The 25,409-nt window shown below is 36.5% G+C and overlaps 1 protein-coding gene across 1 annotated transcript in view; it reads right to left on the reverse strand.

The window, feature by feature from the left end:
* SLC38A9 (solute carrier family 38 member 9) overlaps positions 1-24,076 on the reverse strand; it is a 76,697-nt gene extending 52,621 nt beyond the window's left edge. Inside the window, exons 1-2 of the mRNA XM_026498952.4 lie at positions 23,949-24,076; positions 11,563-11,712 (exon numbers count right to left, since the gene is read on the reverse strand). Of these exons, the coding sequence (XP_026354737.2) occupies positions 11,563-11,669 (107 nt within the window). The 5' untranslated portion in view covers positions 11,670-11,712; positions 23,949-24,076. The remainder of the gene's footprint in view (positions 1-11,562; positions 11,713-23,948) is intronic.
* Between the last annotated feature and the right edge of the window lie 1,333 nt (positions 24,077-25,409).

Below are 25,409 nucleotides of genomic sequence, written 5' to 3' on the forward strand. Positions count from 1 at the left end.
CTAAAACAATGCATATAGAACGATCTCATTTACATGAAGTACACCAAAAAGTAAACTGAATTAAGTATTTAGGATACAGAGACAATAAACAAAAGTAGGGAAATGGTCACACAAATATCAGGACAGTGGTTACCTGGGGAAGGAGGGAAGGAGGATGTGTTTGGTTAAAGACATATGAGGAACTTCTGGGGTGCTGCCATTTCTACACCTTGGTGTTGGCTGCATAGATGTTGGCTTTATAATTATTTTTAAAATTGTACCTATGGGGTGCCTGGGTGGCTCAGTCGGTTAAGCGTCTCCCTTCAGCTCAGGTCATGATCCCAGGGTCCTGAGACTGAGCCCATGGTAGAACTCGCTGCTCAGCGACGAGTCTACTTCTCCCTCTACCTCTGCCCCTCCCCCTGTTTGTGCTCTCTCTCTCTCTCAAATAAATAAAATCTTTTTAAAAAAATGTACATACATGCTATACAGTCTTCTGTACATATATCATGTGATAAAAGACTTTAAAAATATAACTTGAATTAACACATTCTTCCCAAATTTAGTAATGAGATGAAAAGGGACCCCCCCCCCAAAAAAAATCTTTTGTATCATACAGAATTTACTGGTTATCTTTTGGCAAACTACCTTAATAAAGATGTGTCAAACTTAAACACAAGTTACCTACTTTTCTATTTTTTTTTTTTTTTAAGATTTTATTTATCTGACAGAGAGACAGCCAGCAAGAGACGGAACACAAGCAGGGGGGTGGGAGAGGAAGAAGCAGGCTCCCAGCGGAGGAGCCTGATGAGGGGCTCGATCCCAGAACGCTGGGATCACGGCCTGAGCCAAAGGCAGACACTTTACGACTGAGCCACCCAGGCGCCTCTACCTACTTTTCTATAAAAAGACAACTGTCCAAATTTGTTAACCCCTCCTGTGATGGCAAGTTGCTATCACAAGTATGCTACATAGGTACACAGCATGCATTAAAAACCTAAAAGCCTCAACGTACTTAAGAAGGCTCCACGCTGGGTGGGGCTTGAAGTCATTATTTGAGATCAAGACCCAAACTGAAATCAAGAGTCCGTTCCTTAACTGACTGAGTCACCCAGGCGCCCCAAGAAAGTAGCTGCTTTTTAAAAATTCACACTGAGCAGAGAATATTCTGATAATGGATGTTTAGAAGTGTTTCCATTGTATATAATTTTATTGCTGAAAAGGATGTCTGTCACTTACAAAAACTCCTATCTACAATCTAACATACATGGATGAAACTTTTTCTAACATTTAAAAACTTCCAAAGTATGTTAATGGCCTTTGAATCTGTTATTAAACATAAAAAAGTCAAAATAATAATTGTAATAATGAAGCAAATGACAACACTAGTATCTTGGTATTTATTCCATGTAATACAAGTATCAATCAGTATTTTCACTATAAACTGTTTAAACTATAAAATGTTTACAAATCAGTGAAATTAAACATTCAAAATATCTCAAAAATGGAAATTTGCAAACATTATAAATCATCAAATAAAACATTAGTTTATATAACATTTTTTTAAAAGATTTATTTATTTATCTGAGAGCGAGAGAGAGAGTGAGCAAGAGAGAGAAGGAGCAGGGAGAGGGTCAGGCAGAGAGGGAGAAGCAAACTCCCCACTGAGCAGGGAGCCTGATGTGGGGCTCAATTCCAGGACTTGGGATCAAGACCTGAGCCAAAGGCAAGTTGCTTAACTGACTGAACCACCCACGTGCCCCTATATAACATTTTTAATAAACTTTATAAAAAACTGTAAAAGTTTGGGGCACCTGAGTGGCTCACTCGGATGAGCGACCAACTCTTGGTTTCAGGTCAGGTCATGATCTCGTGGGTAGTAGGACTGAGTCCCAGGCTGGGCTCTGCCCTCAGTGGAGAGTCTGCTTGAGATTCTCTCCTTCTGCCCCTGCCACCACTCACACATGTGTTCTCTCTCTCTCTCAAATAGATAGATAAATCTTTAAAAAAATGGTAAAAGTTTATAAACCTTTTAATAAACTTTAGGACCTTCCTCAAATATTTAGTGCCCTGTCAATGGAATGTTCAGACCAGGCGGGCAGCTCCTCCACTTTGGATAGAAGCTCATGGGTTGCAGCAGTTTTCATTTCTCCCACAGTTAACCTGGTAAAGATGGTTCTATTAAGTTCTCCCCTTCCCCCAGAAGAGAGATCAGCCACCTTGTGAAGACTCTAATTCAATGCCTTTTCTCCTCCTTCTCCAGGTGTATGTGTATGCTGGGAAGCAAATGCTGGAAGTGAGTGGAAAATAGAGCTAGGAGAATGTGAAAAATGAAGGAAAGGAGAGATTGGGGGATAATTTGGAGACAAAACCAAAGAAGATGAACAAAACTACTGGTTGTTTCCAAATTAACAGTATTAAAAAACACTATTATTTTGGACTTTAAAATTAGCATAGAATACTAGAATATACAAAATAGCACTACCATCACTCAATGTAAGAACCGAGTGACATCAGGGAGAACGAAAATCTAACAGGTAAATTTCAACAAAAACTTCCACATAATTGTTGGATGAGATGCAAATAAACTTCAAATCAGTTTGAATTACTGTGTAGCAAAGTGTAACAAAATATTTTAAGATAATAGAGCATATTCAATTATTATTGATAATATACATGATAGCAAAAGTATTAATATACTGTTCATAAATAAAATTTAAAGCTAATTTTACCAAGGCTGATTATTGTATCTTATAATTTTTATGTTTTATAATGTATATAATATGTAAGTTCAGTAGTACATGTACATAAAAAGCCAGTGAATACCCACATGTATGCACACACACATACATATTCAGTCCCATTATTTTTAGATTGTTATTTTTATTTTTTTAACTGATAAGGGTGCTACGATGAAAAAAATAAATGTTAATAAACCCCAGCTTGAAAATTATGGATTCCTTATTTTAGAACTCCAAGCTTACTTAGTTGCAAGTAAACAACTTTATCAACACCATGTAGACATAGAACTTCACCTGAATATTAATTCTCAGGCCTGTGTATCTTAATTAAATATATAGATTCTGCTAAGAATGAATTTCAAAATTCTTTCAATGCAATTCAAGCTTCCAAATTTTGGTTTGCAAAAATATATAAACTGGGGGTGCCTGAGTGGCTTAGTCGGTTGTGTCTGACTCTTGGTTTCATTTTGGGTTGGGATCTCAGAGTTGGGCTCCACACTGGGCACAGAGTCTGCTTGAGATTCTCTCTCTTCCTCCCTTAGCCCTTCCCTGCCTTTGCACTCTCTCTCTCAAATAAATAAAACCTTTAAAAAAAAATCCATAAACTGGCTTAATCCTACTGTCCTGAAAACAAATAATCTTTTCTTTTATGGCCACAAAATGATCAGTAACAGCAATGTGAGGATTTTTGTTTTGTTTTTAGTATCAGCACTGGATTGAGGGTAAAAGAATTAAATAAACACCAGGAACCAAGTTAGAAGCACTTGTAAGCAAACACCAACATACAGTTCTTCCATTTTTCTCTAGGTTGATATAAAATAGTACCACCACCATCACTGCATCCTATCTTCCATCTAGAAAAAACAGATCCGAATGGGACATGGTGAGTGACCTCAACAAAGGAACATTAGGAATGTGGGAAAAATTCCCAAGAGAGCATAGTTTTCCAACAACTCTTAAAACCGCTTTATGAGAATGCCAAAATAAATCACAAATTGTCCCAATTAGCTTAAGTGCAATAAAGTAAGAATATCATTAACTTAATATTTTGAAATAGCGTATGAGTATGTAGTAATTATAAATAAAGGGTAGGCCTCAGCCTGCAATGTCATGCCAATTACTACTCTCTTTCTTACACAAATCTACCAAAAGAATTTCTGGAAAATAAATAAAATTTCCCGTTTTGTAACCTAAATATTCTCCATTAAAAAAAAAATGGGGAAGAAGAAAAATGTCAGGTCAGCATTTTAACTTAAATTTCCTTTCCTTAAAAACTAGAAAGGTAACACAAAAAGGTAAAGAACTGAGTAAATATAAATACTAAGATAAATCTTATTTTTAATATATACATGTGATTCTTCAAATGAATATCTATATTATTGTTTTGCTATTTTAAATCAATTGCCTAGAAACTGAAAACACTAAAAGGAAAACTCGTCTATTCTTTAAACAGGTCATCAAAGAAAATGAGCCTCTTTCTTGTTCCTCTCCCATAACTTAAGAAAGGGATACTACACATCAAGCCTTAGAAATCTTCATCATGACTCAAGAAAGACAGATGGCTAAGAGAACTTCTGCTTTGCCCCTGGAAAGATACTAGCAACAGATGGTCTACCCAAATGGTCATTCAGGTGATAAAGGCTAAATTTTTGACACAAATGGCAAATATTGTAGGAGCCTGATCAGGACCCATTGTTAGCTGTATGGAATGCTACTTAGCCGACTCAGCCACAGTAACAGAATAGACCCATAAAGGCAAGAGTCCACTGTAAAACCTGCTCTGTTAACTAGCTTCTATTAACCAACTTTTACATATAGGGAAGTTTTATAAATAAAATATAAGAGATATTTTAGGAAAAAAAAATAAACAGTGCTAGAAAGGGAACTGTGAAATAGGAACTTTCATACACTGATGGTAGGAGTATAATGTGGAATGATCTTTGTAGAAAACAATTTGGCTGTAACATCAAAAGCCTTAACTGTGTTTATATTCTTTAATCTAATAATTATACTTTTGAGACTCTGCTAGAAGGAAATCATAATATGGTATGTAGAAACCTGCTAATCAGCATTATTTTAATAAATTGTAAACAGCATATTTAAACATTATTAAATTATGATACATTTAAATTCATATTTTTTAACATAATGTTTAGAAAGAATTCTTGGGGTGCCTGGGTGTCTTTGTGAGTTAAGTGTAACACTTGTGATTTCGGCTCAGGTCTTGATCTCAGGGTCGTGAGATCAAACCCTGTGTCAGGCTCTGCACTCAGCATATAGTCTGCTTGTCCCTTTCCCTCCCCTTTGCCCCTCCCTTCACTCTCTCTCTCTCTAAAAATGAATAAATAAAATCTTAAAAAAAAAAAGAATTCTTAATATGAGAAAATACTGACCATATAGTTTTTTGGGGGACATTTCAGTGATTCTTTTTTTTTTTTTTTAAAGATTTATTTATTTATTTATTTGACATAGATAGAGACAGCCAGCGAGAGAGGGAACACAAGCAGGGGGAGTGGGAGAGGAAGAAGCAGGCTCATAGCGGAGGAGCCTGATGTGGGGCTCGATCTCATAACGTCGGGATCACGCCCTGAGCCGAAGGCAGACGCTTAACCGCTGTGCCACCCAGGCGCCCCCATTTCAGTGATTCTTAAGCACAATTTTTACTGTAAAACTTTTTACTTCTCTTTGAAACCTGGTACTTTCCCCTTATATATCATTCTGACTTCAGTCTCTATCCCTAGAGTTTATAGCAGTTAAAATCCTTGGATGACCTTGCCAAAGGACTTTAGGCTTGCATCAGGGGCGTGAAGTTCAGGGAAAGGCTATAGACAGGGCCATTTTGATCAGAACAATTATTATGAGAACAGTTTTATTAGAAACAGTTGTGGGGGTAGAGTGAACTTAAGGTGAGTAGGCTTTACTTTCTAACTTTTCCAGAAACAAGGCAAGAGGTACCCCTAGGAGTCACAGAAGTAGGAAGCACCAGTCCCTATGGTTGCTTACACCTGAGTCCCTAAAATGCATTCCTAAAGATCACAGGTTGATAGATTATGGCAGGATAGGACACACCCAGTCTATGGTATATTCTATTGGATCACAGTCATGTCCATGTAATTTTGTATTCTATGGCTACTATCACCCTACAATGGCAAAGTTTAATTCATAGGACCGCAAAGCCTACAATATTTACTATCTGGCCTTTTACAGAAAAAAGTTTGCTAACTCCTGCCATAGACCACTAAAAGTCTCCTTAGGGACTTAGAGGTGGAGATAAGGGCTGCTATTCCCCTTCCTTGTGGGCAGAGGGGTAAGCAGGGAGAAGGCCTCATGCCCTTGTCACATCTATGTCAGGGAGCATCTGAATAGGTTTTTCCTTTAGAAAAGTTTGTAACCAGATGTTAGTAAACTTCATCCAGCTTAATCCTTTAGAAAATCTACCACCTACATATTACAAACAAAACAAAAATCAAATGAAAGAACTTCAACCTCAGTCAAAACAACTACCACAACAAATGTTCTTACCCAGAGCAGTGCCTGCACAGAAAGCCCCCGAACACCTAGCCATCAGTACTACAAATGGCCTCATTGTATTCCTGGCTGGGCTCAACCAGACCATACAGCATAGTTACTCACAGGGATATAATTCCACAGGGTTCTTGGTAATGCTGGCTCAGGATGGGGTAAACCAGTATTTTTCCTAATGCAAAATGAGTTAAAAAAAATAAAAAGAGTATGGAGTTAAAAAAAAATAAAATCAAAATATTTATAACTGCTCATCATAGTGCTCCCCTTTTTTCAGTGTGTGTCTATCTCCTTCCCTGGAGGTAGGCGCTGTGTTTGAGCACTTTCTTGCACACTACAGGAGCTTAGTGAATACTGACATAAGGAAAAAATATAAGAAAGAAGGACAGGAGGAGGCAAGTGGAGAGGGAGGGATAGAGACAGAGAGAGAAGGAGGCAGGCAGGGAAACAGCTAGGGAATAACAGGCAGAAGCAATGAATTTTAACTGAATGAGCAATATATTAAATTGTATATACTATGTGACCTCATTAAAAAATCACAGAAAAGAAGGACAAGATAAAATATACCAAAATATTTCAACAATGCTTCCCTCTATGTGATGGAATTTATTTCCTTATGCTTCTGTTATCAGAAACTTCCTTATACCCTCCTACTAAAAGAGCTCCAAGTAGAGAAAAAACATGATTTGTAACATTCCACAGAAGCACAGGTGATTTAAACAATGATTTTAAGAAAATGAGTTTTCCCTTTGCATATACTATACTTTTATCCTAAATTAGGAATGCTATATATTCTTTTATTTTTTTTTAAAGATTTTTATTTATTTGAGAGAGAACGTGTGCGCACAAGCAGTGGGAGGGGCAGAGGGAGAAGCAGATTCCCCACTGACTCTTGTTATACATCTCCATAATCCCTAGCTATGGAACTACAAAGCCTCAGTAACCACTTCCAATCATTATTATTGGGCCCAGATCTACCTTTACAGATTAATAAACTCCTCACTTTTTGTTATTCCTTCTCTCTCACAGAACCACAAGTACCCAAAAGAGTCAATTCAGGCTGCTATTCGGGGATGGTATTATTGCCAGATGAAACAGAAAGAGCCAGCTTACATATGTGCAGACTAGTAGACATTCTAAAAAACCAGGGGCCGTAGCATAGTGTGTTTGAAGGCACCAGGAATGCTGCTTATTTTCAATATCTACCTCTGTCCCACTGGCTTGCCAGACTTCTTGCAATGTTGTCAATTACAAAAATCTAACTTTTAGGTTAGGCTTTTATATTTCTAGGATTCTCCATATTAAAATGCAAATAGCCATGAAAAGGTAATAGACTAGGTCTCTGACACATTAGTTTTCCATTAAAACACCAAACAGGCAACAGATCCCTACAAGAATAGGACAGATAAGTACTAGTGAAAAAGGGGTGAGGAAAAGTATGGTTTACCAAGCATTGTCTAAGAGGAAACTGCTGGGTGAATTATTGTCCTGTGGAACACTGGGGATACAAAAGGAGCATGAAAGCCCTAGACCCTAGGAAAAATGGAAAAGGAAATGTTGCTGGAAGAAAACTGAAAAAGCGGAGCTCACAAACAAATTAACCACTTCACAATGTGGTTTCAGGCTGGCTGGAATGTTCAACTCCCAAGGGGCATAATCCCAGAGCAGAAGCACAGTATGAAGCAATCCTGAATACCAGCTCTATCTTTGGTTACCAGAAAGTCTGGGAAAAGCAGAAGAATCTCTTGGACCAGTGATTGCCAGTGGAATATATCACATACAACACAGCAGATTTCTAGACCTGAATGAGCAATATATTAAATTGTATATACTATGTGACCTCATTAAAAAATCACAAGGCCCTCCACCCACATTCCTAACTCTACCCTAAGCCGGGTGAAAAACTGAGGGGGAGGAGAGGTGTGTAGAGAGAAAAGTGTACATGTATAGTTTGCAGAAGTTCCTCAACTGATCCAAATGGTTATGACATGTATTCCTATTCTACAGTGACAAGCTTCATCCTCCACGAGTTTAATTAGACCCGAGTTCCACCAATGTGATAAGCAGGTTCAGCACACTATGAGTTCAGAGAGTTCTTAAAACTGTTACATTTGAACTAATACATGATTTTGATTGCCATCTAGTGGAAGACATAAAATTAATCACAAGCTAAACTGAGGAAAAGCAAACTAAAAGTATGAAATGTTGTTTTCTATACTCAGATGGCCAAACACAGTTTCCCAAAGTGTGGTTACATGTAAAATGATTTTTAGGTAGCACAAGGACTAATGATATCTTAACTACTTGGTATTTATCACAATGCATATTAGAATAATGATGAAACTCATCATTTCACAAACCTATAAAGATGAGGCTAAATTAAGCCTAATTTTAAGAAGTAAATAGAGTTTAAAATATATCTAAATTATAATATTACACAGGTAACATTGTAATGGGACATCACCAGTTATATGATGACTCTAAAATGATCAGTGTTTCAGAAATAGTTGTCTAAGCTGGTTCTTCTTCTTCTTTTTTTTTTTTTTTAAAGATTTTATTTATTTATTTGACAGAGACAGCGAGAGAGGGAACACAAGCAGGGGGAGTGGGAGTGGGAGAAGAAGGCTTCCTGCTGAGCAGGGAGCCCGATGCGGGGCTCGATCCCAGGATCCTGGGATCATGACCTGAGCCAAAGGCAGACCCTTAACGACTGAGCCACCCAGGTGCCCCTAAGCTGGTTCTTCTAATGGAATATAACTTCCCTCAGTGTATCTGAGGTTTTTTTATGCGTATAAAGTGAAGTAACCCATCTTTTAATAGAACTAACAATGTTTTTAGGTACTCCTACTTTTTTCTCATCAAATAACAGTTCCTGTTTTCTTAAGCAGATATTATTTCACAAGCAAATTAGCATTCAATACTGCAAAGTGCCTATATTTGCCTTCCTTAAAATATGCTTACCTAGGTAGTTATCCCATGATTGTCAACAGTTGATCCCTTCTCATTTTGACAAGTTTCATTATAGAAAATACATTTCCATTTAATCTACACGGTTAAACAGATTCTCAGAGAACTGTCTGAACTCCTGCTAACTTATGCAATGGAATGCACTTTTGTGACCTATGTTCTACTGTCACAGTGGTCAATTATTTACCATAGAATTTAGAGGTTTCAAAAAAATCCTGAGCATTCAATCAGTATTCACAAGTTCTTGTATTCACTTGATGTTGGAATACACAAGTGAAAATTTAAGATTCATTTCATTATCTTCTGTGATGGCCACTATGTAAATGACAATGATACATTTCTTATATGATAAATTTTACATTGCCATCTCTAGCTTCAAGAAAGACTAAAAAATTAAGTATCTGGAAAATGGAAATAGGATTATGATGACTAGCTTAAACCAATCCTCCTTCATCTCCTGGACTGAAACCTATTGCCACTGTTGACAAAATTAAGATTCTGTGGGCAAGGAACAGGTAGGGTGGTTGAATAGTTGTTGGGTATTTATCCAACAGCATCTGCCACAGCTCCCACCTTGAGCACTGCTTCTCTCTGAGGAGGCAACCACTCTTACAATTGACTTATTCTTCCAGAATCATTTATACATATTGTTTTATACAGTTTTTTAAATCTATTTTTACCCAAATGATGGTACACTATATACACTATTCTGGACTTTTTTTGATTTAACAAAAGAAGTTCAACATTTGTTTCATTTTGATATGTAACAAAGCCACTTCCTTCTTTTAAATGGGTGAAAAATATTCCATTTTATCAATGTGCCAAAATTTATCCAGTCCTGTAAGAAAAGACATTCTGGTTGTTCTAAATCTTTTACTATTATTAAAAAAATACTGCATTAAACAACCTTGTACATCTATTATTTGACATTGTGAGTTAATGCTTAGAAGTGAAACTGCTGGGCCATATAAACTTTGAAATTGGCTGCTGGCATTTTTGGGGGTAGGGGGAGACATTAAATTTATGGACTAAAATTTAAAGAGCATTAGACTGTACTTTAGAGTCCTTCCACTGAGTACAAAATAGGCCTTTTCATTATATATCATATTTTACCAATTCTAATATATACACTTCTAAAATATGGACACATCTCATAATTCAGGACATCTTTCAGTCACTGTCAGCCAGGTGGCTCTTATAAAAGTAATTATTCCTGGTGGTAATTGTAATTCCTGGCCATTTCAGTCATCAAACCATTTAAGGACCATTTGAGAAGAAATATGAGCCAGAAAACCTTCATTGTCAGAAAACCTTCTGTGACACCTTCTGGTAAGATCAGAAAAGTGCAAGCATCCAAACTAAAAGTGTCAGTGATTGGAAATAAAATTCTTTTAAGAAATACTACATTATTAACATTCTTAATGATACGAAGAACAATTGGGTATGGGAGGGGGAAAAAAAACAATTCTGATGACACCAAGTCAGAAAATTGATTTAGAGGATATTCTAAATGTGAAGTATTAGTAATACCTTAACTGAAATATTTTATGTTTTCATTTTTATAATTGCATAAGAGATATATGATAAAATACCAAATACGCTGTTTGGCCTTTCAGTAAATTAAAAAAAAAATCTCTAAGAACTAAGAGATTACTGCATCAGGCGTACTGGTAGCAGTTTATCTTCATGTTGTATTACAAAAAAAAGAACAGTTCAACTCACAATCAGCATCCCAGATATGAAAAAATACACTAAATCTTATTTTGAAGTTTCTCTCATATAGATTTTGCACATTCTTAAGGCTACTCTTATTTTTTCTTTTCTTCCATTACACTTTCTTACTGGAATACTACTTCTTTTTGTTTATTTTGTAAACAGCCACTTTACTGAATTCTCTATTTATAATTTTTCAGTGGATTCTTTGGGGTTTTCCAGGTATGCAATGAAATAAATTTTAAACTCAAATTATCTTAAACTATTTGATGGAATTTAAGCAAAGTGAAGGTAAGGATTATGTATTAATTTTACTGTTTTATCCCCAGTACCTAGCACATTACCTTGCACAAAGCAGGTAATCAATACATATTTGTTAAATGAATTACATAAATGCACCTTACTTAGTAAAATTTAACCTAATCCCTTCCACAACACAAATAGTGAGCTTAGTCAAAAAAGTCAAATATAAAAGACGAAAGAGTATTCATATTTTTTCCTTTCTACACACAAACATACAGATGCTGTTAAGTAACTGGATATTTTATATTCAAAACTATATATATTTGGTTACATAGTTCTAGTCTCTAATAATCAAAAACCCTAGTTATGGAATAAATGTTTTATTTTAATCACTTACCTTTTGGATCTTAGATCTGATGAATCAAACTGGATATTCATAGGTCCAGGATTTATTATTTCATGATCTACCTCAGGGATGAGAAGATGCCTAGAATCACTATCCATATCTGCCACTTTTCTTAGCCTCTAAACACTGATGAAGTCAGTCCTATATAAATCAGAAAGGATAAAAAATATAAAACTTAATTAAAAATTATTTTACTACTAACAAGTAATACATCTGCATGCATAAGATACCGGGAAAATATAGGAATTTGCTGATGATATCTTAATGAGGTATATGCTTAAAATCTTTTATCAGAAATTAGCTAAGCTGAATTGGAGTTACTGTTTGTTTTCCCGCTTACTAAAAAATAAATGGGGCAATCCACTTCTAGTAATAAAACAGATTAGGCTATTTGGACCCATTTTCCTGTAGAAAACAACTATAAAAATATTGGATAAAATACAGAAAACATCTTTTGGAAAAGCATAAAAAATAATGATGATAATCAGGCTAAGTAGGTGGTTAAGGAACCTAGTGAGGTAAACAGCTTGAAATTGCTTCTGCCCGGAGGATATTTGCTGTACCAGAAGAAAATGGGACTGAGGTTTTCAAGGCCTTGTGAAGTTGTAGGAAAATAAAAGATAAGACCTGGGATTCACCCAAAGTAAGGAATGATGAATTAAGAAATCATTCCCTTTCCCTTCTCCCAATAACACAGCACAAAGATCATTACCATTAGATTGGGGATTAACAAGAAGTATAAGTGTCTCACTCCCTCACAAGGGAACTACAAACAAGATTTCTTCACAATGCCCATAGGCAGTGTGTGTGTGTGTGTGTGTGTGTGTGTGTGTGTGTATACACGCATGCATCTGTGGAGGGAGAAGTATTCCATACCACAAACTCGCTTCAGGTGGATTTGCAGGAAGTCAAAGAACACTTAAAGCTGTGAATATAATTTAAGCTTAACTTGCTTGGTAGGATTTCTAGGTAACTGCTAGAAACAAATATAAATCTTTTCTGTGAGGACACACCCTGATGCTATGCCTCAAAGAAGACCTGCTAATGATCTTTCAAGGACACTGAACAGTACAGTCAAAAATAATCTAGCGTGCAAAGAAATAAAGTGTTCTTAGTGAGAACCAGAAGAAACACCAGCAGAAATAGCAACTATAGGGATTATCAAAATAAGATTAGAAAACAATTATGCTTCCCATCTTTAAATAAAAAACAAAGCAAATACATATACAGCAGAATATTATTCAGCCAAAAAAAAAAAAAAAAGAAATCTTGCCATCTGCAGCAGTATGGTTGGATCAGAGAGGGTAATGTTAAGCAAAATAAGCCAGTCAGAGAAAGACAAATACTACATGGTATCACTCATATGTGCAATTTAAGAAACAAAAGAGCAAACAAAGAAAAAAAAGGGACAAACCAAAAAACAGACTCTTGACTATAGAAAACAGATTGTTACCAGAAGGGAGGTTGGTGGGGGGAATGGATGAAATAGGTGATGGGGATTAAGGAGTGTGCTTATCCTAATGAGCACTGAGTAATAAATGGAAGAGTTGAATCACAATATTGTACACTGCAACTAATACAACACTGCTTGTTCACTATACTGAAATTAAAACAAAAACCAAAAAAATACAACAAAGAAAAAAAAATTTTAAGCACAATGTATTGCTCATCATAGAAGCTAAATTCAAGAGGGTTTCAGGGGTACTTGGGTGGCTCAGTTGGTTAAGTGTACGCCTTTGGCTCAGGTCATGATCCTGGGGTCCTGGGATAGAGCTCCCGTGTCAGGCTCCCTACTTAGTGGGAATACTGCTTCTCCTTCTCCCTCTGCCCTTGTCCCCCACTCATGTACTCTCTTTCCCTCTCTCTCTCAAACAATAAAATCTTTATTAAAAAAAGGGTTTTTTCCCCTTCTTTTGTCAACTTGCTATTAAGAATTTTTGATTTAGGGGAGCCTGGGTGGCTCAGTCGGTTAAGCGTCTGCCTTTGGCTCAGGTCATGACCCTGGGGTCCTGAGCTTAAGCCCCACGTTGGGCTCCCTACTCAGCAGGGATTCTGATTGTCCCTCTTCCTCTGCCCCTCCCCACTGCTCATACTTTCTCTCACTCTCTCTCAAATAAATAAATAAAATCTTAAAAAAAAATTCTTTTTTTTTTAATTTAATGGTGTGCCTGGGTAGCTCAGTGGTTAAGTGGCCAACTCTTGATTTCAGCCCAGGTCATGATCTTAGGGTCCTAGGATTGAGCCCTGCATCAGGCTCTGCAATCAGCAGGATTCTGCTTGAGGATTCTCTCTCCCTCTCCCTCTACCCCTCCCCTGGCTTGCATGCTCTCTCACTCTCTCTCTAAAATAAATAAATAAATCTTTAAAAATTTTATTTACTATATTAATTACATTAATATCTCACTTTGCATACATGAAGCTCATCCCACCAGCTTAGTTTACAACCTCAAATTTGATTCCCAGTACACATTGCAATAAATGTATTCTGTAAAACAAACAAGCAAAGACAAAGTGGAAATTATCAAAAAGTAACTTAGCATGTTTGACAAGAACCAGAATGAATTTTAACCCCCTCCAATAATGAAACAGCCCAAATTTAAAACTTGATGGATGGGTTTAAAAGTTCAAAACTAATGAACTAGAAGATACATCAGAAGAAACTATCTAGAATGGCAGAGAGGGGGAAAAAAAAGACAGAAAATGTGGAAGACAAGTTAAGAGAAATGGGAGATAGAAAGAGAAGGTCTAACATGTATGTAATTGGACAACCATAAAGAGAGCAGCTAGCAGAGGTAATATTTGAAGAGACAGTGGCTGAGAATTTTCCATAATTCATAAGAGATAACAATCTATAGATTAAAGAAGTTCAACGAATTCCAATGAGAATTAATAAACAATATTATCATAGAGTGGAAAAAAAGAATTAAAATTCCAGACCAAATGGAAAAAAAGTCAAGTGAAGGTGTTGGAATTAGTGTTCTAAGGTCCTCGTATTATCCAGATCAACATTATACTTTGAATCAATGCATGTTGTCATTTTAAAGGTAATTATTAACATAACAGAAAACAGTATGTAACTTAAAATCTAGTAGAGTAGGAAAAGAGAATGATAAAAAAAAATTGCAGACCTAAACAAAAGCAAGAAAGGAAAAAAACATAAAAAAGGTAGGACAAATAGAAAGCATAAAATAGATAAGATCCTCCCATTCTTTCTTGAAACCATGCTAATCAGGCTATCTTCCCCATCACTACACAGAAAGTGCTCTTGTTAGATTACCAATGACCTACAACCAATGGTTATTTTTCAGTATTTAACTTACTTGCTCCAACAGAAGTAAGTGCCATGAGGGACACTTTCCTTCTTAATAAACTAGATTTATGAGAGCTCCAGGCTTTTTCTATACCTCACTGGTCTCTCCTCTTTCTTTGTCTCATTTACTGTTTACTTCTTATGTCCCGGAATTCTTAAAATTGCAGTCTCAAGGTTCAGCCTTGGTTCTCTTCTCTATCTATCCTCAATTTGTGGGTAATATTATCCAATCTCATGGTTTTAGTTAACACCACCTGCATTATATAATACAGCAGCCACTAGTCACATGTAGCTGTATATATTAAATAAATTAAATTTTAAAAAATATAGTACCTGAGTCACACTAATCACATTTGAAGTGCTCAATAGCTACATGTGGCGAGTGGTTACCATATTGCACAGTGTAGATATAAAACATTTCCATCGTTGTAGGAAGTTCTATTGATCTAGACAACGACAACTTCTATAATAACATTTCTAGCCAAAATTTCTCTCCTGGATTTCACACCTGCATATCCAATTGACTACTTCACATTTTTAAAAAAGATTTTATTAATAAATAAATAAATTAATTAATTTAGAGAGAGCGTGCAAGCAGGGGGAGAGGGAGAGAGAGAGAATCCCAAGTAAACTCCCTGCTGAGCCCAGAGGCCAATGTGGGGCTCAATCTCATGACCCTGAGGTCATGACCTGAGCCGAAATCAAGAGTCTGACACTCAACCAACTAAGCCACCCAGGTGCCCCCATTTTTTTTATTAATACAATTGACATATAATATTGAATTAATTTTAGATGAACAATATAATGATTTGATATATGTATATATTCTTATGATCTTTATTTTTATATTTATAAAAAATACATTATAAAATTATAAAATACAAAATATTTTATATTTTATACAACTAACATGTCCAAAACTGAACTTTTAATTTTTTTCCCAAAAAAGTACTCTACCTATTTTCCTGATTTCAATTGCTGCCATCTCCATCCTTCTAGCTATTCATGCCAAAATCCTTAGAAGTATTCATGACTTCTTTTTCTCAGTGTCCATTCAATCCATTAGGAAAATAGTGTTGGCTTTCTCTTCAAGTGTATCCAGGGTCTGGCCACCATCATTTGTTACCAAGACTTCTACAACAGTTTTCTGATGGAGCTCCCTCCTTCTACCGTTATGCGCTTACTGTCTACTCTGTACATAGCAGATAGAGTGGTAGAGGGGTATAGAGAGGCATTTGATCTCACCCAATTGGTTTTTATCACTGGGAGAAGTGCTACTAGACCCAATGGGTAGAGACTAGGGATGCTGCTAAATATCCTACAATAAACAAGATAGCCTCCTACAACAAAGAATTATTCAGTCCAAAATGTCAATAGTTCTGAGGTTGAGAAACCCTGCTCTATGCAGGTGAAATAAGTGGTTGTGATAGGAAGGGACAGGAGAAGACCTTACAAGGTGATGGCAATGTTGTATTTTTCAACTTGATTCCGGTTATATGGCCATTTGCTTTATAATTATATATGCGTTTTATGTACTTTTCTGAATGGATATTGTATTTCGCACATAAGCGCGCGCACATACACACACACACACACACACACACACACACAAAGCAAGCTCCATAAAGTGAAAAAAGTTTTAACATTTAAAGGCAAGTGCTTTATCTTTATTCCTCAACTCTAAGTTACTATGACTATCCCCATTTTATAAATAAGGATACAAGGCACAGAGAAGTTAACCAAATACAAAGTTAATAAGTGGGATAGTTAGAATTCAAACCCAGGCAGTCTAAGTTCAGAAACTACATTCTTTCCCATTATGCTGTGCTTCTTTCCTGTTCTTTGCTCTTTGTCTCTCTTTTATCTTTCACCTTTTTCTGTTTATTACCAGACTCCTTAACAAGTATAGTTGTATTGGTGCTGCATTTGTTTAACAGAGTCTTATGTCTGCTGTTGCTATTTTTCTAAATATAGCATTTACAACAGAGTAGAAAGAAAACACTTTTTGAGTCAGCAATCTTTACCTGCCACTCACTACCTATGTAATTGAAGATTAACCACTTAACTCCATGAATCTATTTTCCCATCTGTGAAACTGAAACAATAGCATCCACCTCACTGGTGTGGTTGAAAATTAAGTGAAATGATGCATGTTATACTTAGTACTTTGAAATAAAAATAAGTGTTCAAATGCATTATTATTCCTCTCAGAAAACAAATGAAAAAACTTGTGGTTTTGTTTTGTTTTCTCTTTACATATGCAGCTTCCTGAGGTTTTCCTCTTTCCTCTAAGTGAAAAATTCTGCAGTAATGAGGAGGTGAGAGGTAGGCAAAAGTTGTCAAAATGCCACTATTAAGTGACTTAGATGTTGGTAACATATTCTATCCCCAGAATATGTGCATTTTCTTTCCTTTGTCATTACCTTCCATTTCCCTCTTCTGTTTTCCTGCCCAGCATTTAAGCCAAAGCTCTCATTAAGTTATTAGTCTCACTAGAGACAAATAATGTTAAAGAAGTACCTTATGAAATACTGACTTTTCAAAAACAGTGAAATCAAAATACTACCATCTCCAGTCATGAAGGGATTTATTTCTATGTCTTTCTATAAAGAGTACACAAGCAAAAATGATTATCTATTTTAAGATGAGACAACTAAAATACTGAGTAACGGCAAACCCCGAAAATATATTCATTCAACAACTTCTCTCTACAATGTACTAAACACTGAGAAAAAAAATATTTTTTTAACTCATGGTCTCCATCCTCAATAAACTTAAAAAAATATCATTATTTAGGAAGCCTAGAAGTCAGGTAACTTGTTTTAAATCACTTAAATAATAAAACCTAGTAGGATGTTAAATTAATTTTCTACAGATCAGTGTAAAATTTATTTTTCTTATAGTAAAAAGTTTACTTGATTTTAAAACACAGATTCACAAAATGCATTGTACATATTTAGATGTGAAGCATCAGAAATGATCCTGAATATAAAGTGTACATTATTCAAAGGTAATCATTATTAATCTTCCATTAAGATGGAAGTAACTGAGACAAGGTTAAGTAATTTCACAAAAATAGAGTTAGTTGAGAAGCAAAGACACAAACTTGATCTTTCAGTTCCTTCCTCTACATAATAAAACTAATTAATAATTCAGTTGACTTATTTAGTCTTAAATTTTAAAACCAAAAGAGTATTTTTTCAAGATTACATTGAACCATTAATTATAAAACTAGGATTGATAGTCCTATTAAACTTCCTTAATTTAAAACTGTCAATGACTACTTAACTTGCAAAAAAATGTTCCCTGGATATAAAGAGTAAAAATACTCTATATAAAATATCAATGAAAAATACATTTTAAATTAAGGTGGACATAGCATAGGAATTAAAAACTTGGGAAATAAAGATATTGTAGAGAAGTTATGCTGTGTATTGGTTTGACATGATTTCAAATCTACTTATTTACAACCTAAGTGAATTGTTTTAATCCATCTGTTTATGAAAAAGACAAAAAAAAAGTTGTTTTAGAAGTAAAAGTTGTTTAAAAAAAGAATTGTTTTGATACAAGAACAAAGTAAGTTGTGCTAGGATGTTATCATCTCGTCTCTTTTCACTGATAAGAACTTAGGAGTTCAGTTGCTTATCAATAAAAACATGCGAAGAAGCAACTATGGCAAGCGGATATCTGTACTATAAATAGTGAGTTTGTGAGGACTATCAGAATGTTGGGTATGGGAAAGGTAACTCTACTGATCTAAAATAACTCTCCAAAGACCTGGGGGCAATTAGATTCTGCTGAGGCAAAGGCTACTTTTATCTGCAGTGGCAAAAGCCGTGCAACAGCCCGGAAGATCATCTTGCCCATCAACAAGGGCAACGACCCTCCCTAGCAACATGCTCTAACAACAGGAGACTTTTACTTTTGTACAGGCAGCTGGACATTAGCTCTGGCTGGCTAAGCTGTCTTTCCCAAGTATCAACTCCAAAAAGGTACACCTTAAATAAATTTGGACTTTATTCCTTTGATCTCCCCTTGTCTCGAACAAGAGTGTGATTAATTTATCACTGATTTGGAATATTTCTTTATTGGCTTATCAAGAGGCATTAAACTGTATACTCTGGCTTGTGAAATTCCCACAGTGAACCTATGTTAAATAAACCAATGGCAAATGCAATCTCAGCCTCAGCGTTAAATTGCTTCCTGGAAAAAAAAAAAACCAAGTTATTAGCTTTATAGAATTTTTAAAACATTCTCTCAGTTTCAAAAATTAAATATTTTAGGAATTGAAAAGATGATTTTTAGCCAGTATGCTTTCAAAAAGAATAACATAAGAACTGGGGGAATATTTATTCAAGAAAATCTAAAGCACATAAAAAATTCTCTAAAAACCTATAAATTCATTTGTGTAAACATTTAGAAACATGCCAGGCACTGTTAAATTCTGTATAGAAGTTTGCCATTATTTCTGAACTTAATAAAACTAAACTTAATAAAATTTCTATACTGTGGGAAAAAAATCATCAATAGAACTGCTAAGAAATATCAGAGAAAAATTTAAATATTGATGAGGAAACACAACCTTATTGCTCTTCAATCTCTGAAAACTGATAAAATCATCTTCAGAAAGTATTGCCAGGGTATTCCTTTATTTGAATTATACACAATGGTTAATTGGCCTACACTGGTTCATTAAGTAGAGTGTGGTAGTTGAAAGCTCTTGTCAGACTGTCTGGATTTGAATCCTGGCTATGCTATTTCCTATGTGATTTTGGGCAACTGGTTTAAATTCCCTAAGACTCACTGGTTCAGGGAATAATAAAAGTACTAGTCTTACAGGGTTTGAGATTTAATGAGATAATGTACATAATGTGCCTCACTCACACTGAGTGTTCAACAAACACAGCTATCATTTTATTATGAGTTTGGCTCTTTAAAAGTACTTAGCAAAATTATATCTAGGCTTAACTTAGTGGTGATATATCTATATGCCTTTAGTATAAAGTGACTAAACTCGGTGAGGGAAGAAAGATAAAGAAGTTGAGCTTCACAGAATTTTTACACTGTCACAGAGAAAAGACCTAAAGAACAGAATTCATTTCTGAAGAAGAAAACTGGGTAGTCACTCTGGAGAAAAACTCAGGGAAAAAGACAAATCAGTAAGTAAGTAGTGGGAATTGGAACCAACATTTATTTACTGAACACCTACTACTGGCCTAAATTTTTACATGTTGTTTAACCGCAACTAATCCTTAGAATTTGGGAAAGAGGTATTACTTTCGAATTACAAAAAAGAAATTGAAACTTATAAGTAACATGTCCTGTATCACTTGGCTAATAAAGCCACAGCTGGGATGGAAACCAAGATACTTAGGTCCCAAACGTTACTTTCAGTATACTGTGATGTCTGCCTAGACTTCTGTTTTTAACCAATACTCTCTACAATATTGGTTCCTATACTAAACTGAGAATGCAGTTGAGTTAGGAAGAGAGAATTCTTTTAACTCCTGGCAATTAATACTTTTGCTAAGATTAAATGTTAGGAAACCCAGAACAAGAAAAATCTAGAAGGATCCTTGGATTTCAGTCAGCCTTACCAAAAAAATGATAATCAAAGTTATCGTGAGGGGTGTTCGGGATTTCACATAAAGGTTCCAGTTTAATCACATATGTGTATTTGTTCTGAGCAAACGTGAAATGTTGTGGCCTTGTCAAATTAGCTCTTTATTCCAAACAAGCAAGAACACTGATACTATCGCAGGGATCTAAATAGCCATAAATGAGTCTGAAACCCATAGTGCCTTCCAGAGACTTAGTAATATTCAAGTAAATACAAAGAATTGTAAGAAAATTGGTAATTTTCAGTTGCCTCAATGAGTCAATTAGCCTGAACTTCAAATACCCCAAAAATGCTATTTCGAAGGAAATGTAATGCCTTTTGGAAGTCTTGATAAGTACAACTACAAGGTATTCTCAAGTTTGATGAATTAGATTAAGGGGCAAATTAGAGTTCCATAGCCAATATTACATAGATAAAAATACAAAATAACATCATCAATGATTAACTAAAATGTTAAATCCTCCTATACCATTAATTTGCCATAGACAACACTGATACAGGGAGCTAAACATGCAAGATGACATAAACAGATACATTCACTTCTAATGGCTCACTCAATCCTCTTTGTTTTAAAACAAAATCTCAGAAGCAAGACTATTAATGTCAAAGCTAAGTCATTTAATAATAAGTCCCACTTACTTTAAAATTGGTTTTGGAGTCTCAATATATACAGTCTCAATATATGGAGTTTCAATAGGAAAATAACAGTTTACTAAGCTGCTTGCTGATACCTGCGCTGAAAAATACTTTTCTCCATAAAAAGGACATAGAAAGCAACCAAAGAAAGTCCACTTGATATTATTCTTAAAAGGTATTGACTGTAAGTATCAGTATATTTCAAAGGATGTCAGCTCTTTTCCACACTAGGCTCAGAAGTGGCCTTTCACAATTCTTTGCAAAAGCCAATCTATAGTATCTAGCCGAGATGCTAGCATCCATCTGCAATAGGACATGTCAATTTCTGCCCTAAGAAATGTAGAGCTGACCCTTGAACAAAGCAGAAGTTAGGGGTGCCGACCCCTACCTCCTCAACCCCACTGCTGAAAATGCACATGTAACTTTTGACTCCCCCAAAACTTTTCTAATAGCCTACTTTTGACTGGAAGCCTTACTGATAGCATATACAGTTGATTAACACATATTTTGTATATTGTATGCATTATACACTGTATTCTTTTTTTTAAAAAATATTTTATTTATTCATTTGAGAGAGAGAGAGAGAGCCAGCAAGAGAGGGAACACAAGCAGGGGGAGTGGGAGAGGAAGAAGCAGGCTCCTAGTGGAGGAGCCTGATGTGGGGCTCGATCCCAGATTGCTGGGATCACGCCCTGAGCCGAAGGCAGACACTTAATGACTGCGCCACCCAGGTGCCCCTATATACACTGTATTCTTACACTAAAACCTAGAGAAAACAAAATGTTATTAAGAAAATCATAAGGAAAATACATTTACAGTACTATGCCATAAAAAATTCACCTATAAGTGGACCTGTGCAGTTCAAACTTGTGTTAAGGGTCCATTATATTACAGACCCACCATAAAAGTATTTATAAGTTCTTCCTCAGAGACTGAAAATTAGTATTACCTAATACCTCTGCATGTGGTAGAGGTTCAAATACTGTATTACATTCAACTTACCGGAGCAGGGGTTGATAAATTTTTTTCTGTAAAGGGCCAGATAATAAATATTTTCGGCTTTGTGAGCCTTATGATCTCTGCTGCTACTCAACTCTGTCCTTTAGCACATAAGACAATATATAAATGAGTGAGCATGGCTGTGTTCCAATAACACTTTATAAAAAATAAATACATCTGGCAGCAATGGTTGTAGAAAATTTGATCATAGTTTACCCCCCTCTGTACTATGCCAATATAAAAGCCAATGGAACCATACCATAAAAAAGGCAGCTTGGTGAAAGTTATGCTATGTATATGTGTTTTCTTCTGTATAAGTCTGTAACTGCTATAAAGTCTGGTAACAAACTCCCCTCAACCTCTTCCTTATGAATCATTTAATGGCCAGCCAATAAGACCTATAATGCTCCAATTCTGATGAGACTGATGGAATATGCTTCCAAATTGATCAATAAATGTTTCAAAAGGTGTTAATTTGACAGTGCTGGAGGGCAATGTAGTCCACCAGCCAAAACAATGCAATGGGAACACTAAATGCTCTCAAGTTATGTTTAGGCTGTAAGAAAGAAAGAATGCCGATGAAGGATTGAAATTTAAGTTTATTATAAAATGCAGGCCCAGCAGAAGTTTTTAATCTCTTAATGATTTTTTTTAACTTTTATGCTCATATCTCCTTCTTAAAAATACCATAAATTATTATTTTATTTTGTAATTCAGGTGGGTATTCCCATCCTCCAATGCTGTTTACCCTTTACACTAAATATTTAGGGTTTGTAAAATCACAATTAGCATGCTATTTTTACATGACTGAGATATACAGCATTTAGTATTTAGAGAAGCAATCTAAGGCTAAGTGTTCTCAGAGCTCAAGTGGGCATACATTGGGAAAGGAAAGGTCACATCTTAATTTGCTACAAACCTTTTATATTACTATGAAGTTTGTAGAGATTTTTCTCCAAGACAAGCTTTTTTTTGACCTATTGAGAAGTTTAAAAACTTTCCCTTCAGCAGCTGCCAATTATTTTGTATATGTAAGCATTAAAAAAAAAAAAAAAGGAGTAGCAGGATGGAGTTTGCTGATCTACTGATCTCAGCAACAGACTACGGAACTGCTTCAGTCATGAAAATTAGGTTTTAGTCAAGTTGGCCATTAACTGGCTGTCTGGTCATGCGCGAGGCAGTTTCTCCAACTTGGTGGACCTTAGTTTCCTCATCAGTAAAATGAGAATGTGCTTGACTAGTATTCTCAAAGGCCTCTTCCAGCGCTAGTATTCTAAGACAGCTAAGATGTAAAGTCACCTATCAAGACACCCGCTCTCACATTTGAGCCGGGGAAAAGTGTGGCGAGGACTTCAGTGTTTTGGCTCTCGACCCATCTGGGGTCCTAGCTCAAGGCACAAAGGTGTTCCCTCCCAGATCTCCTTTCACCAGCTCTTCCCTACTCGGGACAGAGAAGGCTCTCCCATTCTCGCAATAATTCCAATTCTGCTCCTTCTCACCCCGGTGTTTATCTACTGTCACCCTCAGGCTCAAACACGCACCGACTCCCTCCAGCCCCTCGAATTCTCTCAGCTCCGGCGGGAGTTACTAGAGCCCAGAGAGAACGCGCGCCGCACCTCCGTAGTGGCCTCCTCAGTCCCCGGCTTTGGCCTCACCACTCCCCCAAAAGGCAACTGTTCCGACGCGTTTCACTAAAGAACTTCCCCGGTGACAGCCGGCTCCACAGCAAGCTCAGCGGTTCCCGCCGCTTCCCTTTGTCCCCTCCGCTCTGTCCCGAGGGCTGATTTTGCAAGACCAGGGAACAAGCCTTACCTGGGTCGGCCAAGACCTCAGACTCCGGGAAGTCAGCGAGAAGGCGGCGACCCTTTCCCAAATCCTCTCAACTTGCCGCAGCAGCGCTTCTCCTCCCCCGAACAGGAAGAGGCTACAGCCTAAGCCGCGGGGGCCGGCGGGGGATGGAGTTCTGAGCGCGCTAAGCCGGCCGCCGCCGTCAAACCTCCCGCCCCTTGGGACTACAACTCCCAGAGGCCTCTGCGAGAGCAACCTTCCCTCTCGCCGCAGAGCCCGGTCCTCCGGTTTTGGAGGGAGGGGCAGTCCAGGTTCGCAAATCTCACCTCCGCTCCCTGATGTTTCGCCTTGTGTGCGCGATGCTTGCCTGAGGTCCAAAGGCATGTAGGAGAAGAAATGCCATCTCCTGCAGTCCTCGCACCTCCGGAGGTTACGTAGGAAAGTGTTGACGTGACATCTCCATCTAGGGCTCACCTCCCATACCTGTCTTTTCTCAGGCTCTTCTGGCTAGTGTTATGTACTGTCAAGTGCTTGAATCCCTCCGACAAGGGAAACTGGTTTGAAAAATGTTGGGTTGGGGCTCTCACTCTTTTGGCTGGACACTTAATTTTGTTGTTGTGGTGGTGGTTGTTCTGATTTGTTTTCTTTTACTATTTTAATGCGTTGACGGATTCGTCCCTAGGCTAAAAGAGGGGCTTTGGGAGTATTTTATCCCATTCTCCACATCCCTAGTAATTTCCCCAAAATTAAAAAGCCACCCCAAATTAACTTGTAATCTAAGTAAAATTAGTGTGCTTGTTGTAAAAAGCTCAATCAAAGTCCCTTGGAAAGCATACAGCAACACCTAAGCCAGTAGCATTTTTTTTTCTTTTAAGAAAACCACCAGAAGAAAACAACAATTATAGGATAAAGAACACAAATTAACGAATCCAAATTTAATAGTTAATATTAAGTGCCAAACATTTTACATATAATACCTCTTTAAGTCTCTACCATGATTCCAGAAATGTGTATTATCCCCCTTTTACAAATAAGGAAATAGTCCTATAGAATTTAAGTAACTTACCCAAGGCCAAACGACTAGTAAGTGGTAGAAGAGTCAGACTTCTAACTGAGGTCTTATTTCAAAGCCTGAGTTCTCAAACACCACCAAACACTACCTCTATTATTGAGGGCTTGACAACAGGCAGATGATGTAATGAATATTGCCTTTTTGACAGGTAAAAGTTATTTCGCTAATGGTGTCCTTATTCAAAACTTTTTGCAATTACTCTTTGGCCTACCTTTAAATAAGTAGAACGTTCTTTTGGTAACTTCAGTGATAGCAAAATTTTCTTCTTTCTCTGCATTCCAGGTTGAGAAAATAATTTTAGGCAAGACTGAAAAGCACAAAAGTGAGTGGTATGGAGTGACAACAGTGAAAATGGCAAAGTAGGGAATTTCAAAATGTTGCCTCCGTGAAAGCAATGAATAAACTGGCAAAAC

This window comes from Ursus arctos, unplaced genomic scaffold (genome assembly GCF_023065955.2).
Source record: "Ursus arctos isolate Adak ecotype North America unplaced genomic scaffold, UrsArc2.0 scaffold_5, whole genome shotgun sequence".
In the NCBI taxonomy this organism is placed as follows: domain Eukaryota; kingdom Metazoa; phylum Chordata; class Mammalia; order Carnivora; family Ursidae; genus Ursus; species Ursus arctos.